The sequence below is a fragment of the Eublepharis macularius genome, chromosome 5, assembly GCF_028583425.1.
Source record: "Eublepharis macularius isolate TG4126 chromosome 5, MPM_Emac_v1.0, whole genome shotgun sequence".
Lineage (NCBI taxonomy): Eukaryota > Metazoa > Chordata > Lepidosauria > Squamata > Eublepharidae > Eublepharis > Eublepharis macularius.
Genome location: NC_072794.1, coordinates 26,406,421 through 26,424,517, shown reverse-complemented (window position 1 = coordinate 26,424,517; position 18,097 = coordinate 26,406,421). Strand labels below are relative to the sequence as shown.

At 41.1% G+C, this 18,097-nt stretch overlaps 1 protein-coding gene across 2 annotated transcripts in view; it reads left to right on the top strand.

Moving 5' to 3' along the window:
- CEP350 (centrosomal protein 350) overlaps positions 1-18,097 on the top strand; it is a 98,634-nt gene that overhangs the window by 30,448 nt on the left and 50,089 nt on the right. For both annotated transcript variants that reach the window (XM_054979580.1, XM_054979579.1), the window contains exons 10-19: positions 1,055-1,695; positions 3,782-3,903; positions 6,381-7,381; positions 9,349-9,502; positions 10,193-10,350; positions 12,670-12,859; positions 14,771-14,967; positions 15,231-15,394; positions 16,117-16,227; positions 17,828-17,968. In XM_054979580.1, the coding sequence (XP_054835555.1) occupies positions 1,055-1,695; positions 3,782-3,903; positions 6,381-7,381; positions 9,349-9,502; positions 10,193-10,350; positions 12,670-12,859; positions 14,771-14,967; positions 15,231-15,394; positions 16,117-16,227; positions 17,828-17,968 (2,879 nt within the window). The remainder of the gene's footprint in view (positions 1-1,054; positions 1,696-3,781; positions 3,904-6,380; positions 7,382-9,348; positions 9,503-10,192; positions 10,351-12,669; positions 12,860-14,770; positions 14,968-15,230; positions 15,395-16,116; positions 16,228-17,827; positions 17,969-18,097) is intronic.

Below are 18,097 nucleotides of genomic sequence, written 5' to 3'. Positions count from 1 at the left end.
CATGATGTAATACATAGTGATCTTTTTTGTAAATCTTATTTATTGTGGCATCCGTATAGGGATCACCTAGCAACTAAGGGTCTTTCCAGACTTTTTTCTTTGTGCAATTCTAACATGTCTTTTCTGATCTTTTCTACGGCGTACTTTTAATTTCAGAGGCTGGTGCTCCTGCACTGTCCCACGCAAGCGCAGGACTGGAGGGGGGGGGGTAAACACCAGAAAAGTAAACCAGCTCTTGCTTCTCTCTATAGCAATGTTTCACCATGTCATGAACTTGAAGGGGGGAAAGAGATGTTTGCAATCTATGTTCCCCCTTCCCCCAATACTAAAATAGCTGTCCCTCCCCTCCCTTTTCAAAGCAGCCAATATGACTGTGTCTGTGCCCTCAGCAAGATTATTTCTCAATTCTTTATGTGGGGATTGAATGTAACATTTCTAAGGCTTGATCAAGACTAGGAAAAATGCATCCCTAAAGGTAAATGCTGTAGCATAGTGGTTAAGTGGTTGGGCTGCGAAACAGCAATCTGCTGGTTCAAGTCCCTCTATAGGAAGAGTGAAAAATGTACCCATCCTGTAATGTACTACTCAAGTTTGGAGCTCCTTGAGGAACTTCTTGCTTCCTTAGCCTTATAAGAGTAATGATGCTGTAGTACTAAACCACTGAAGTTTTGTGCTGTTTTACTGAAGGTAGGGAGAATTTCCCAGTGGTTTCTTCCCCATGATTCCCAACTTCTAAAGGCTCTAGCAACCCATTCTTTTTTATTTATCACCAATTGGAAGCTTTTAAAATGTATTACTGTCTTTTGTAGCTGGTTTCCTTCCAGTGGGTTGCTTGAATCCCTCAAAACTTTCCTGTATTTCTAAAGTATAGAAACTGAAGGATTAAATATCTTTCTTTTTTATGTGGGAGCTTAAATAAAAATGGTACTTTCAGCTTTCATATGTTTTCCTGTCTTGTGTCGTAAGACAAAATATATTTGCGCTTTCGCCCTCCTTACGCAGCCTTCAGGTAATCCCAAGTGAGATATTTCTCACACTTTTTCCTCCTGTCCAGCATCTCACATTGGGAAGACAGAATCTGATCCCATGCAGGATGTGACCGTAAAACCCTGCTCGAGTCCTAAACGTTCCTGGAGTAAAATAAGACGGGAAAATAGCTTTAGGAAGAGAGATGTTGCTCTCCAGAATACTAAACAGAAAGAAGACCATGTAAATAAGGACTTCTTGCCGGTGGAGATCCGAGGGATTCTTGATGACCTTCAACTGGATTCTATGGTTCAGAATACAAAGCAAGAGGTTAATGAAGAAAATCAGAATTCAGAAGTGCCTGCTGCATTTGCCAGGGGCCACAGCCCAACCAAGAGAAAGCCAGACAAACTAGGCACTAATGAAGAGCCTCAAGTCACCTCTAAGAAACGCCACTATGATACAGATGAAGTTCGCCAATTTATTGTTAAACAGCAGCAGGAGAGAAAAAAGAAGCAGAGCGAGCAGAAAAAAGCACAGAAGGAGGCAACAGAGCAGAAGAACAAGAGACTTCAAGAACTGTACAAGAAACAGAGGGAGGCTTTTGCTAACAAGCCAAAGAACGCATTGGCTCCTGAGCCAGTCCCCAAGCAACTACAAGAGACTTATTCCAAATTATTCCTGGATCAAGCCTTGCTGGAGGAACCCCAGCCACCACTCATACAGCAGGTACGGGTATAATTATTGGTGGGGTGGGGGAGGGTAGGATGACAGTAATAAAGAACAATACAGAAATTGCTGGGGGAAATAGTAGTTTTTGAAGATGGTGAGTTAGTAGCCAAGCTGAATTTTTGGGTTTTTTGCCTTCAAAACAGCATACAGGGTGGGTGGCAGTAGCAGGTAGTCCTCCTCTTAGTATCTAATTTGGAAAGGTCTCAAAAATGCATGGAAGATGACATGCACAATTCTACATTATAAATAATGTGAATTAACCAATGACCGAGGTTTTCTGCATTGGGTTTTTCCATTGATTCTGGCACCATATTGCTTTGATTTATCCCCTGATTCTGCTGATATTTTTTGCCTTTCATTTTCACTTCACATTCCCCCCCTTTTTTTCTGGTTCTTTTGTGAGCACTTTTACCCTCTTCTTTTTCTGAAAGCCAGTTTTGAGTCAGTTTTCGGTTTTGTTTGTCCTACCCACTCCCATTTACCCCCCCCCCCCGCACACTTTTGGATGATTGTGTTTATTATCCTCAAACCACTGCTCCCCCCACCTGCCCCCTCCCTGGGTTTGTTTTCTATCTTCTTTTTAACATCATTTTCATAGCATTATATCAGCCTACTGTTGTAACAATACATGCAGCAGATTCTCTGATTTCTCAGGTTTCATTGTTTTTAAAAGTCTCTAGCTTGTTCTGTTGTGGAGAGATGCCTTTTTCCTTGTATCTCTGTAAGGGAAGGGGATAGAGACTTTTAAAAAATGAAAGCTGGGAATTCAGAGAATCTGCTGCAAGTATTGTTACAAAGCTAGGTCGATATAATGCTATGAAAATGACAATAAAAAAATAGCAAAAGCCATGGTAGCCCAAGGGGGGCAGGTGGCCCCTTTTGGTGCCAGAGTTGTTGTTTTTAAAAGGCTCCATCCCAGCAGAGATTGGTTTGTCTCACAGGTGCCAGCCTCTGCCTCCCAGTTATGAGTCAGCCTGGGCAGGAGTCTCCAGTTTAGACTGGGGGGGATTTAGATATGCGTGGTGGAGCTGCTCCCCTTTTAGACTTCCCCATGCAAAGACTTCTCCATGCATTCTTTTTGATCTTTATATTGATATAACATTATATGCTTACACAAAAAAATTAAAAAGGGTGTGCTGTAACATCACTGATGATGCCACCAATGACAACAGCACCCTCACTTGAAAATCCTGGTTATTTAAGGCATGTACAGAACAAAATAAACTGTTCTGACAGTGGTAAAAATGCAAAGGCAGTGAAGACATGCAGAAGAACCATATCGAGACCGATTCCAAAGTTTGGGGATCCACTGCTTAGAAAATCCAAAATAAGCCAAGTGTGTGGAATAGGCCATAATTAGTATTTATAACACTGGATTTTATCTTCTAGTCTGTAGATCAACTCTAGTTCACTCTTCTTGCCAGTTGAGTGACAGCAAGCAGAATGCACAAGCTTTTTGCCGCTGAGCTAACAACTCTGTTCTCATCTTCCTAATCAAGTAGCTGAGCGTCCTTGTAGTTTAGACTAGAGGAGCAATTTTCATTGCAGCAGTGGGATGTCGCAGTACTAATCTGTGGCTTCAGAAACTTATTGCCCTTTTATGACACCACGTCTCTCTGTATGATCGTGGTTTAAATTCATATAATAGCTCTAGTCTGTGATTTAAAGTAACTTTTGGCTAAGTTCAGACATTGTGACTAAATTGGGAAGTGATGCGGGTTTACAAAACAAAAGGCCAGTGCTAGAATTTTATTATTCTTGTTTGTTTAGCTGTTTAGACCCTGCCTTTCTACCCAGTAGGTACCCAAAGCAGGTTACAACATTCTCTCATGCTCCCTTTTATCCTCACTGCAACTCTGTGAGGTAGGTTGGGCTGAGAGATCGTGACTGGCACAAGGTCATCCAGTGACCTTGGTTATTTGAACCTGGGTCTCCCAGATCGTAGTCCGACACTAACCATTTTTCAACACTGGCTCTTAAAAAACCCAACTGACTCAGCCAGTTTTCTTTTAGACTTGTTCTGTACAGTTGGTTGCATTTTAAAATTTTTCCATTTTATTAATATATTGTCACTTGTTTCTAGCCCAAACCTGGGTATCAGCCATCCGGAGAATCTGACAAGGAAAACAAGGCACAGGAGCGTCCACCTAGTGCATCCTCCAGTAGCGACATGTCTCTGTCTGAACCTCATCGTACACTTGTTAGGTAAGGGGCAGGAGTAGGAATGTGCAACAGAAAAAGATTCGAGTTTCCCCCTTCAGAGTTTCTGAAGCGGGAAAAAGAGTCAGAAATAAGTGATTTCCAAAGCGGCTTGCGCTTATTGACCGGCTTTGGTATGCTCTGTAAAGATTTGGAGCATACCGACAGACTTCCCTCCCTGCTGCTTATTTCATCCGATGGGAGGGGGATGAGGATGTTCCCTCCTCCCCCTCCCATCTAGTGAGGGAGAGGAGGAGATTCCCTCCTCTCCCTCCCATGCTTGCTTCTGCTGAGGAGTGGGGGAGCCTCCTTCTCTGCCTGTCAGCTGAAGCAAGCGGCGCCAAATTTCAAAGCGCCCCTTTCTGCACTACTTGCAAGAGGCACATAAAGGGTGGCTTTCGAAGTTCCAGGCCTGCCGCTTTTTCCCCCCCATGGGAGGGGGAGGAGGGAACCCTCCTCCCCGTCCCATGGGGGGTGAAAAGCGGCGGGGCAGGAAGTTTGAAAGCAAACATCACTTTTCTGGCTGTTTGCAAATGCTCCAGCTTGACCCGAAGTTTTCCAAAGCGATCCGAATCACTTTGGAAAGCTTTGATTCAGTATTTCCAAATTGGGCCCTCAATGCTGGGCCCAATTCAAGAATCCAGAATCTTTCCAATTCGGGCCCAATTGGAATCGGAATCCTGAATCGCACACCCCGAGGCAGGAGTCTTTTTCAAAGGCTACCAAAGGAAAGGTACCTTTAGAGCTTTATGGTATTGATGTATTGTCGAAGGCTTTCACGGCCAGAGTCACTCTCAGTGACTGTGACACTGAGAGATCTCTGGCTTTTGGTGCTACACCTCTGAAGATGCCAGTCACAGCTGCTGGCGAAACGTCAGGAACTACAATGCCAAGACCACAGCTGTACAGCCCAGAAAATCCACAACAACCACCTTTATGGTATTGCTAGGAAAAGCTATTGTATTACAGGTGACTAGCATTTTCCTGCAAGTTCATTGAAATGTTTAGAATATGTAGCAGTTCAGTATCCTGTGTCGAGAAGATTTCATGCCATAACACTGATAAGTGGTTTGGGGGCCTCAAGGATTTTTGTTCTGCATAGTCAAGGCTGGGTATATGCAGGGACTCTGCATGAGTGTAGAATCCACTATACTTTATTGGGTACATCATTCAGCTTCTTCAGAACTCTATTTTTCAATTTTTATGAGAAAGCAAGATTTTTAACTTACTTACTGTGATTATATGCTTTAAGTCTGTGAGTAATGTCTGCTGAAACCTCAGAAGCCAGAACGGTGGCTACATGTGATTTCCAGCTGATGGGAACAAAGGTTTGGTGCCTTGCGTGGTTTCTTGGTCTGTCTATGACTAGCAAAAGTGGGTGATAAATTATAATTTTAATCATTTTATATAATAAAATTAAGCAGTTCTGCTGAGTTTAGGTGAACTGTAGAATTCAGATTTTCTTGGTGCAGAATTAGGAAACCTGGGTGCAATATTGTTGTTAATGTGGAGTCATAACAGCCCTGTGTTCAGAATCTCTTCATATAATATCAAAACTTGAAGGGCCACCTTTTCCAGTATTGTCCTGCCTCCCAGTTAAGATCCCTTTCTCAAGCCCTACTTTCTGTTCCCCCACCTGTAGAAATGAGTCATGCAGCGACCAGAGATATGTTTTTTTTTTGGTGATGACACTTTGATTTGGAATGCTCTCCCCCTGGAGGCTAACCTACATTGCTTTCCTTTAGGTGCCAGATCAAAATACTTTACCCAGGCTTATAATTAGGGAGTTCCATCTAACCCGAAGGCTGTTTTATCAAATACAATTTTAGACTGTTCTGTTGGTTTTTTTATGTGCTTGTTTATATTGGCTTGGTTGATTTTGCTTTACTGCCTTTAGTTGTGACATGCTCAAGCAAGTCTGGAGAGGCAGCATACACATTTTCTAAATAAAATAAATAATAGTTAAGATTTTGTATGTTCTTACATGATTATGTGCATCCAAATGTACATTTTTGTACATTTTCCCTAAAAGACTGAGGCCCAAATTGCACAGTGCTTTCCCCAGTCTTCTTTGTTTGCACAGTGCGGAAGAGTGAGATCCCATCCTGCCCACTGGATGTGCCTGCCCCACCAGATATCCATTTATGGCCGTAATGTTTTAATATGACATATGAATGTAAAATCCAACACATGGCCTGAACAGTGCAGTGCATTTGCAGGTAACATTCATATGTTTGGATTTTATGCATAAGTTCCATATTCAGATGTGACACATGGAGAACTGAAGATGGGACAAATACACCTTGTATTTGTCTCTCTTCCTCTCTTCCTCTTCATGCGTAAAGTGAATTAGGGAAAAATCACTGAATTCAAATCACTGGATTTATTGGCTGCAATGATGTCTGTATGTGTGAGTATTTAATAGTCAAGTTTTCCTAGACTGTTCTTGCAAACCTACAAATATTCAACCTTGTCGTTTCTAGGAATAATTTGTTGGAGCCTTTATGGATTCAGACAGATAGACTGACTTCAGAATCCCAGCTGCCTTGCCCACAACCTTCTGCTGTCTTGAGTGGAGGTCTCTTTTCCCAACTTTTGTCTCTAGATCACATGAGTGTCTTGCAAAAGGACTTTGACTATTTGTTATCAACCAGAAGGAGCCACAACACATCTGTGGGATCAATGCCTTTGACATCTCAGCCAGTTACAACATCTACGATACAGCCCACCATTAGTCAGTATAAAAGTAAACTGGACCGTATTGAAGCTCTGAAAGCAACAGCAGCTTCTTTGTCAAGCAGAATTGAAAGTGAAGCCAAGAAGTTAGCTGGAACTGGGATTAATTATGGAACAGCGTGGAACTCTGGAGACGATTTGGTGCAAGGAAATCAGGGTGATAGCTACTGGGCAAAGGCCAGCAGTCCCCCTGTGAAAGAAGAGAATGATGTTTTCTCAGCCAGGCTTCAGAAAATGTTGAGTACCTGTGTGTCCCAGACAACTTTTGATGATAACCTTCCTGGAGTGGGAAATCTTAGTGAGTTTAAAAAGCTCCCAGAGACCATCAGTCCTCACACTGCTGCTATCAGTCTTCCATGCAAACAGAGATCTGAAGGAATAGTAGGAAACCTATCCAGGAAGCCAGGCTGCTCTCCTAAGGCTGAAAGTAAAGTTGTAGCTCTGCATGAATATAGTGCAGACTCAATAAGCGAGGGGCCTCTTAGTGATCACCTCTTGTCTGAGGAGGAGGGAGACCTGCACGAGTGCTTGCCTTTGAAGACAGCCAAGATGTTAAAGGAAAAAGAGTTCTGTATTGCAGACAGAACTGGCTACGAGCCCATAGAACAATTTCAGAAAGAAGCAGAAAAGTATTTACCCATTTCCACACAGACGAGGAGTGTTTCAAGACCTTGGGAAGAACTGACCAAAGGAAGTCCACATAGTGTCATCAACATCTTTACAAAATCTTACCAGTTATGTGGGAAAGGTAAGAAAAATAAATAAAGGAGAAATATATTGCTGTCACTGGTATTTCAACTGCCTGAATATCTGCTTTTTGTAATATAAATAACTTGAATAAATAACTTGAAGAACCGGAGGTTTAGTTTGCTCGAGTGTAGCGAAGTTCAAATAAGGATATATATAATAGTTAATGAATGATTTTGCAGTAATAACAACAACAGCAACAACAACATTCAATTCAGATACTGCCCTTCAGGATGATTTAACACCCACTCAGAACGGTTAACAAAGTATGTTGTTATTATCCCCCTAACAAAACACCCTGTGAGGTGGGTGACCCAAGGTCACCCAGCTGGCTTCAAATGGAGGAGTGGGGAATCAAACCTGGTTCTCCAGATTAGAGTCCCGCGCTCTTAACCACTACACCAAACTGGTGTAATGGTAATAATAAATATTAAACAAATGCTTACTGAGGGCTTGCATAATCCCAGCTATATAATCTTGCAGGTACTTATACAGTTCTAAATTTACCAGTCTGTCATCAGTAGACAGATATAACTCTTCCTCCAAAAATCATTAAAAAGTTTCCAACATTTAGAAATATAACCTCAGTCAACTCATCTGTCCCTTAAAGGTAAAGCCCCCTGTGCAAGCACTGAGTCATTACTGACCCATGGGAGGATGTCACGTCACAACGTTTTCTTGGCATACTTTTGTTATGGGGTGGTTTGCCATTGCCTTCCCCAGTCATCTACACTTTACCCCCAGGAAACAGTACTCATTTTACCGACCTTGGAAGGATGGATGGCTGAGTCAGCCTTGAGCTGGTTACCTGAACCTGGCTTCCGCCAGGATTGAACTCAGGTCGTGAGCAGAGCTTGGGCTGCAGCACTGCAGTTTACCACTCTGCACCATGGGGCTCTTATCTGTCCCTTAGTTTATCTAATTCAGTTATCTAATTCAGTTCCTTTTGATAATCTTGTCTCCTTCACCTTGTTTATCCAAGTTCTTATATGAAAATATTTTGCACTCTTTCAGCTCTGTGCAACTAACGTGCTTGCTGCAGTAAAAAATAAATAATATATATATTATTTATTTATTATTATATATATTATTTATTAGGAAGATGTCCTAATATAAGTTCCAAACAAAAACATATTGGATCTTTTATGATTTCATATCCTGTTATTTGAGTATTTTCACCAAGTATCATTTCCCAGAATTGTTTAACTAGTAGACATATTTTCTTGACCAGCATTTCCAACATTTGTGCTTATTGGTATGGTATATTCTGTTTCACCTGTGTGGTGCTGTCAGATACCGTTGGTGTATTGTCTTATAAAAATTCCTTTTCCTTCTAATGTATATGACTGAAGCAGCCGTTGTTAAGAAGGCAGTTGATCATTCTTTCTCAGAGATTGCATTATCTACTGAATTTTCCTGTTTCTTAAAAGTGCTACAATTTACTGCTAAGGAGTCATGCAATAAACATGAACAAATGATTGATAACCAACCTTTTTTACTAGTTTTTGTGCACATTAATTTTTCAAATGTAAATTCAGTGTGTAGCTGGCGAGCTGCTTTTTCTGAACTAGTGACATATTTTTATGTATGCATTTTTATCTCACCAAAGTCCTCAGGATGGCTTACATGGCTGTCTTCCCATCATTTTATTCCCACAACAATCTAAATCCTAATCCAGCATTTTAACCTCTTATCCGGCTGCTATTAATGTGTTTACTAAATGTTGGCACATACTGTTTTACATTGTATTCATTTACTGTTTTCAGTAAATGTGTCTTACCACTTCTCAATATTTAATTTCCTAGAGAAAGTATATTTCCCAAGGTCTTGTGCAGACATGTAAAAAGCACGGAAACACCAGTAATCTTGGATTTCTGCTCATCTGGAATAACTCTTCTTAGCTTTGGTTGAGATGGTTACATCTTTCTGAAATGTGTGTACGGTTTTCACTTTTTTTTTCTTTTACAGTATTTGAGGAATGGTCAGGACCAAGATCACCAGTCCAGCAACCTTCACTTCCAGTAATGAGCCCTCCAGCTAGCGTCATTTCATATGAGGATGACTTTGTCTCATTGCAGGGCAGTGGAACGGTGACAGACAAAAAGTCTGCTGTTGAGCCCAGGTACATATAACCTTACAGTACAGCTAGTAAAAGGACAGAATTAATTTAAAGTGATGTGCACTGAGGAGTATTTGGTTGTGTGCTGCAGTGTTATATGTGTATCTGATTCTGAACCTGCCCCAGAGTGTGGATCAGAAAAATTTATTTAAATGTTCTGAAATTTCCTTAATCTGTTAAAATGGTTTAAATTAGGACTGGCAACTGATTATTCACCAGCAGATTAATCAGTTAAATTTTAAATGTGTACATTGCATAAACTCAAACACAGGCACCATCTTGAATGTATTTAAAGCTATGAGCTTGCAATTAATGAACAAATGCTGTTGCGTTGTTAGAAGTAAAGGCTATCTATATTTTCTGTTGAATCCTGTTATAGTGACATGCCTTAAAATCAGTGTCATTTTAATGTTTAGCCACAAAGTAGTCAACTAAAGCTTAATTAATGACAGAGTAACATTTGCGGATCCAGTCCAAATGTATATCTTCAGCAATTCCCTACGTGGTTGGTAAAAGTACTGAACTTGGCACTGCTTTATACAGCATTTCCAAAATTAATTTCTTAAGAAGTTGTAATGGAGAGTCGTTGTCATTGATCTTGGGTTTGTTCATCCTCAAAAAGCCAGTTGAATGTCACTGTGTTGTGGACTGGTGTAGCTGAAAAATGCTGCTTATGTTTTTGTTCTGTCATAGTGTTCGCAGCAGCAGCCCAAGCCTAAAGGAAGAGTTTATCAGCAGGAAATCACCTTATGAAATCCAAGCTAAAGAATTAACCCACCATTCCTCAGGATCTCCATCTGCCAGTTCTTCTTGCTCATCTGCATCTTCTAAAAGAAGAGGGAAGAAGGAAAGTAAGTGTGCCATTTATTATGATTGCATATCTTCATTGGCTGTTCATGGTGTTTTAAGTACAGACATCATCTGCTAGAATGGATCAGGGAACCATGCTGGAATAGTACCAGGCATTGTGGGGAAGACCCTGTCCTTATTTTCATCTTGTCATCTGTGTTCTCTAGACACTGATGGAGCTGAGATCTTTGCTCGTAGATTAGATATAAACGTATAACAGGATATTGTCACCATCATTATCTTATTGATACCTCTGGCTGTATATAAATGTTGCATAAAGGGGGAGAGAATAACATAAAGCCTTCTGGAATTCCATACATTATCTTGTAGCAGTTTAATGAGCTCCTTCCCTTCATTGTGACATTTTGATGCTGTTTGGACTGCTTTGCTTCAAACTTTTGCCATGTCCTACATTGCCTAACAGTGTTGGATCCTTGTAAGCATGAGCAGAACTCTGCATGGAGAGAGTAACTGCTTTGTCTCCTGCTGCTGCCCATTGCCTCTCCTGAAGCCCTAATCCCAGGCATCCAAGAACTCCTAGGAACAGCGCTGGCCATAATGTGGCAATTGGCGTTAAGAGAGGACAGTTATTGTGCCCTCTCTTCATAGTGGAAGTGCCCTTTTGTCTGATGGAAAACTTCCATTTGATACAACAGTCCACAGTTTTATATTCCACAGTGTCAGCTGCAGATGCTGATGCCCAATAGGGAGCTGTTAACCTCCAGATCCATTTCTCTCTGCAGCTAATGCAGCCAGCCAGGCCTGAAATAAGACTAGCCAGAGTTGAAAATATTTGCAACTCTTTCCAGGAAGGTCTTGACTTAAAATACCAGCATATGCTTGATCCCATTGCCCTTGTACAGGAGCCAGGAAACTGGGTGATATTTAATAACAACAACATTCGATTTATATACCGCCCTTCAGGACAACTTAATGCCCACTCAGAGTGGTTTACAAAGTGTGTCATTATTGATGGTTGTTGTGGGTTTTCCGGGCTGTGTTGCCGTGGTCTTGGCATTGTAGTTCCTGACGTTTCGCCAGCAGCTATGGCTGGCATCTTCAGAGGTGTAGCACCAAAAGACAGAGATCTCTCAGTGTCACAGTGTGGGAAAGATGTTGGCAGGTCATTTATATCTACTCAGGAGGGGTGGGGTTGAGCTGAGTGATCCTGTAAGAGTTTCCCAGGGTGTGGAATGCTAATGGAGGGAGGCTTCACTGTATCCTGAGGAGGTTCTTTTGCATATGGATTGGGGCTTGATGTGCTAATCTTCTCTGCAGGGCTATTGTTGGGTGTAGAGTGTTTTGTTAGCCTGGTGTTTTTCAGAACTGGAATCCATGCTCTGTTCATTCTTAAGGTTTCTTCTTTCCTGTTGAAGTTTTGCTTATGCTTGTGAATTTCAATGGCTTCCCTGTGCAGTCTGACAAAGTAGTTGGAAGTGTTGTCCAGTATTTTGGTGTCCTGGAATAAGATACTGTGCCCTGTTTGAGTTAGGCTATGTTCAGCCACTGCTGATTTTTCAGGTTGTCCAAGTCTGCAGTGTCTTTCATGTTCTTTTATTCTTGTCTGGATGCTACTCTTTGTGGTCCCGATGTAAACTTGTCCACAGCTGCAGGGTATACGGTATACTCCTGCAGAGGTGAGGGGGTCTCTACTGATCAGCAAAAGATTAACACAGAGTGCACTAGAAACACACTGGGTAAAACTATCCTGGAAAGAAGTCAGCTAGAAAACAATACATTTCCTTAACATTGACGGTGATGCCAGACTTCTCTAGGTCATCGTCCTTGAATGAGGAAATCATCTCCCGCTGATAGCAGCCTCTCTGCTGCCTAGCTCCTGGGAGAGAACGACCTCAGTCCTTGTACAGGGTCTTATATGTTCTTCCTGGATCCTCTTAGCACTTTTTTCATAGCTTCTACACTATCCCAGGCCCCAGAACAGGTGCTGTGTGGCTAAGTCACAGCCCCTCTCTTGATTTGAAGTCTCACCATGTTAATCTGCTGATGACATATTTCACTTTGATTAGCCCATACTTCTTCAGTGTACAAAGATCAGCCAAAAAGTATGTCAGACCTGTGTATATTGTTGAGGTTTACCAGTTAGTTTTTTTCCTTTAGTGGTGGTTCCTGCTTGCAGCTGGGAGAGGAGGATCTACTTGAGGAGAAATGGCCTGCATTGCATTTACAGTATTTCTCCTGGATTGGAACCTTGATTTTGTGTGGGGAAACTTCTACATAGCTTTGAAACCTAAGAACATCCAGGATATGTTCACTGATTATTTTTTATTTAAAAAAAATCTTTGCCCAAATGTGTCTTACAGGGCTGGAATCTTTTACGGGGGTTTCTCATGTCTCTTTGCGGGAAGAAAACAAAACTTTTGCAGAATCAGACCACAGACTGTCACAGGCAAAGAACTCATTGTCTAGCAATGGAGTGTCTACTAGAGAACAAGTGCAGAATCCAGATTCGGACAACACATTAGAAGAGCTATCTGGCCATTCCATGATGAGGTAAGGTTAGCTGATTACAGAGCTTCAGTTGCCTGTTAATGCCAAATGGTATCTTCACACTGTAATATTCTATTAATCTTTTGATTGCTCTAGATAGATAGTGGTATGTTGATGAATAATGCTAAATTGATACTAATAATACTTGACATTTGTATAGCTCTTCTTAAGTGCATTATTTTTGATAACACTAAGGTGTGTTGTTGTAGTGTACTCTGACTAGCAAAATATTGTGGCACAGAAGATAAATTCTAGCATTTATTGGAATTTTGGACATGCTACAAATATTATTTCTAGAGTGTTTCTATAGACAGTAAAACCAAGTGACAGATACGGGCCCGTGCCTCAGAATCTAAACTAAGGATTGTAATAGAGTTAGTGACACATCTGCAAGCAGCCTTAGAAGTCACCTCCATGATGTGTAGAGCCTTGATCTCACTATTCAGCCAGTGACTTCCTCTTAGGGAAATACTGAACTTTATAGAGAAAGAAAGGCATGACTGGATGATAGCAGCACTATGCTCAAACAGAACTTTTAGCAGTGAAGTACATCAACTCCAAAGCTGTTTGCCCTACTAATGTTAAGGAGGAAACTGAGCTGGCAGTTCAGATAGTGTAAAACTGAAGTACTTCCCCATGTAACTAACTGTAGTATGTTTTGAGAGCATTATTGTGACTGCACCCTCAGATTCCTAGTTTCTTCTTCAGAATAAAGTTAGTTTCAGTAGAATATTTTCAGAAATGTTACAACGACCAGTTAGGAGCATGCTTGCATTTTCTCCTTTTCCACAGAAATCTTAACGTTCTGTTTGAAATTAGAGAATAATTCTGGATGCTGAATGTTGCAGAGATGAGGTTTTTCATTCAGAGATGAGTTTTTTTCATTCATATCCAATACACCCCTGAATTTTAGAAATGTTTGCTTCATGTCCAAAAACGCCTCACTATAGGAAAACTCTCTCTCTTAGGGCCAAACTACACATTACATTTATCACATGATCACCATGGAAACTTGTAGTAGGATGTCAGCTACAAGTTTCCCTGTGGGAACTCAGTTCAGAAGCACTGCAGGGGCACAGTTCAGATCAGGATTGTGGCACGAGTTGCCCATGGGGAACTCAGAGGTGTTGTATGGCTTCAAGTACCAGGGGCAGTCACATGGACCTTAGAGGAGACATTATTGAGGCTCATGTTTCATACTGTGGATACAAGTCAGGGATATCCTGGTGGTTCATGGCTTTTTTTGCAGTCACACTATGGGTTTTGTGCCTGTGAGCTTGCCAGGCCTTTTTGAGTATAGCAGAAGAGGTGGGTTGATCACAGGTCAAGGGGTAGAAACTGATGTCAACAAAGCAGAAGCGGAATATTATTTATTTGCATGCTGTGCTGAAACAAATCATTACCAAAAATCTGGCTCCTTTGGGATTTCAGAAGTCAGCAGTCCTCCTTTGGCCAATGGCAAGTCTAGGATTGCTACAGAGTGTAACTCAGTTCAGAGGTACAATCACTCTCATGTTCCTGTAGGACGCTTGTATTTGCAACTCCTGTTTGCCACGTTTTGTTTTTAAAAAGGTAATGTGTTAAAAGATCTATAGAGGTGCATTCGGGCATAACTACACGTGTGATCCATTGGTTTGAATGCAAACACGCGTTTCAAAGATTACATTTTTATATGTACATCTAAAATGATTTAGTTAAAGTTATTTGTGAAATGGCTTGATGATATCAGAGGTTTCTGAATTGTTGTAGAGCACGTTTTATATGAAGCCTTATCAAGTATCACTAACATTTTATATGGATTGAAATGCGTGGTAGTCTAAAGAAGTATTTCTTGACTTCTGCTGTTTATCTGATGAAATGATTCGACTTAGAAGAAATCAAACCAGAAGAAAAAAGTCTTTATTCTTCTATTAGTCTTCCAGATAAGTTAAGATCCCCAAGGACTGCAAGCTCTGCAAGCTGTCCTCAATCTCCAGGTGGATCAAAACAACCAGATCCTGCTCCAGAAAAGACCAGATCCTCTTCAAGCTCTCCAGCATCTATCACTCCTGCACCCAAACCAAACCTTGCTTTTTCTGGAACCAACAGGAATGGACCAGGTGTTATGAATGGTGAGCTGACTAAAAAAGCAAACTATGCAGAATATGATGCTCTTGGCGTGTGTGAAAGCTTGACTTGGTCACATGATTGTAGGTGCTTATCTGGGGAAGGCTCTGTGGTTCAATAGTCACATCTGCTTTCCTTGCAGACTTTTTGTGTCTGAGACCCAGAAAACCAGTGCCAGTTAGAGTAGACAGTACTAAGCTATATGAACCAATGTTCTGACTTGGTGTAAGACAGCTTTGGATGTTAGTATCATGTATTTGTCTTACAGGCCCCATGCGTTTCTCCCCTGCTGGTCTCCACCAGCGTATGTCAGCCGAGCTAAACTACTTATGTACCATTGAGGAATCTGTGCGGCAGCTGTCAGATATAGAACGTGTGCGGGGCATTTCACTTGCACAACAGGAAAGTGTCTCACTGGCTCAAATACTAAAGGTAACTGATGAAGTTCTTATTACTGTTTCAATTGGTTGTTGCATTCTCTAAGTGTCTTGACCACACATAGGAGTAGCTGCTGCTGGGCTAACAAAATTTTCTTTGAGTGCCAGTGAAGGAATATGTGTATATTCTCTTTCAGTCCACATAACGATCAGGTTGACTTCCATATAAATGTTTTGTATTGAATGTTTTAAATACATGGCAATCCGCTGGCTGTGGTTGGCAAAGAGATAACTCAGTACTTATTAGGAAGCTGTTGCTTGTGTGCTATCAAGGGATATTTTTGAGCTCTTCTGTTTCTTAAAAAAAAAAAAATCAGTCAATGACATTTTTCAGAAGTACCCATCCAGACTATTGACTGAGGTGAGGGAGACTAGTGGAACACAGTTTCGGGGCTCTACTCCTGCTTGTGTGTCCAAGGAGAGGGGAAATTCACGTGACTTGTTTTCATATGATGTTTGGGTTGAGTCTGGGTGGTTTGCAGGATGGTCCCAAGGGAGCTTTTGCCACAGAGCCCCATATTGTTTCTTGGCAGCCCCTGGTACCCATGTGACTAATGTAATTGCATCACACCACAGATATATTTGTATGACTAGAGAGGAAGTTTTGAAGTCAGTGAAATTTAAATATCAAAAGATGCTGAAGAAGGTGACATACTTGAGCATTTTAAACAGTAAATCAGATTCAATGATTGAAGTGTTAATTTCTTTGCTGGGTAGGCACAGCAACAGCGACATGAGCGGGAGTTGGCTCTTCTGAAGCTCAAAGCAGAGCAAGAGGCATTGGAAAGTCAGAGGCAGTTGGAAGAGGCACGGCAGAAAGCAGCTCAGGTAATATGACCTTTCCAAAACTGTGAAGACTATGTAAGTAGAGCTTGGACATTGTGGGGAAATCCATTAGAATGAATTTTCTGTGTGAGGCCTCTTACGTTACAGAACTGGAGAATTTTGGTAGGTGATTCAGGAAGAAGAGATTCTGTTTTAAAGAGTGCAAGATCTTGGTACCTGGATGGAGTCTTCCCAGTATTCCAAATGACTCTGATGAAGCCTTAGGCATCTAGTTAGCTTTTCTGTATCAGATTAATTAGGCACACCTCAACAATGGTTTTGGTTTGTTTTGGGTATAGTACCCATCCATTGATTTTACATAGATAGTTTAAGAAAAGCAACTACTAAAGCCTACTAAAATGTCTTAGCTAAGCAAGCAGGTCACAAGCAAGGAGCCCCTTCTAGGAAGAAGCTCATAATTAATACAGACCTCCATAATGATACATTTTCAGAATCCTCTTCCAGTAATAGCTGGCTGTCCCACCTGATAGGGCTGACATTCTTGGCTGTCTAATGAAGGGACTTGACTGTCCAAAACTTATACCCTGGAAGATCTTATTGGTCTTTAAGGTGCTTCTGGACTTGAATCAAACACCAGACAAAGTTATCTGTACTTTAAAAAGTATATATAAATGCTGTGTTAACACATTCTTGCTTCTTTTAATCATAAATGAGAATATTAAAAAGTTATTAGTTTTTCTCAGATACATTACTGTCAGACCCTAACCAATACTTCCCATCTTTAAAATATACCTTCACCTTTATTTAGTTGGACATTTCTACCATTCTTAGATTCATATTGCTGTTGGGGGCCAACACGTATCTATTGATACTTATACTATTTCTAATCTACTACAGGCCAGATTAGTCTGTTACTTCTTTGTTCTTTACCCTCTTCTAGGCTGTTCTGAGTCTTTGGACTTGCCTTTTGGCATGTTTAACTGAGGGACTAGGCCAGCTCTGTGTCTGACCTGCAGAAGCATCCATCCTCCATGATTTTTTCAGTCAGAGCCAGCAATGGCTCCCCTATATTTCTGATGCACAGCACTAAAAGGTCTCAGATCCTTTAGAAAAAATCAGCATTTGTGCAAAAATAAACAAGCCCAAATAGTACACTGAAACTAAACCTTATATTGACTTGGATGTGGACTTTATTTTGGTGTTTAGTAAACTTTATTTTATTTGATATTTTTTTTAAAAAAGTACAAAAATGCCTCGTGTGTGTGTGTGAGTTCTTTACAAATAAATTTTCTTGGCAATAATTTAGCAGTAATTCAATTATGCCATCAACTATTTCTAGTCTGTAAATGTTTTTCTAGGTTGGAGTTCCTCAGGATTTGAAAAATTAATTTAGGGGTTCTTCCTTGGAAAAAAGTTTGGGAAACACTGCTGGATGCCAGTCTATATGATACTCTTCCCTTGCTCCTGTTCTTTGCTGTGTCTCCCAACAATGTGTGTTAATTTGTTTGAGTGTCCAGCTATACTGGGTCTTGCTCCCATGTAGAGGGCTGCACTCCCCCTTCAGGTTTCATTGAGCCAGGTAATTCAGCAACTTCAGTACAAACAAATAACATTTAAAAGATTATTGGCTCCCCTTCTCTAGGTCCATGCAGAATCACTGCAGCAGCTGGTGCAGTCCCGGCAAGACGCTGCTGAAGCTCTTCAAGAAACTACGAGTAAGATAGCAGCTCAGCAGGTGGAGGCAGCTCTTCTCACCACTGATGCTGCTCGGCAGATCCGCGAGGTGAGAATTTGCTGCAAAATCCTCAGCGAGCATGGCCACACGTTAAAACAGCTTGATGCTTAAGAGTCACTGGCTTATGGCAATCAGATGGCTTTTTGTGGAGCTTTTTCCCTGCTCCTGCAACTTGGA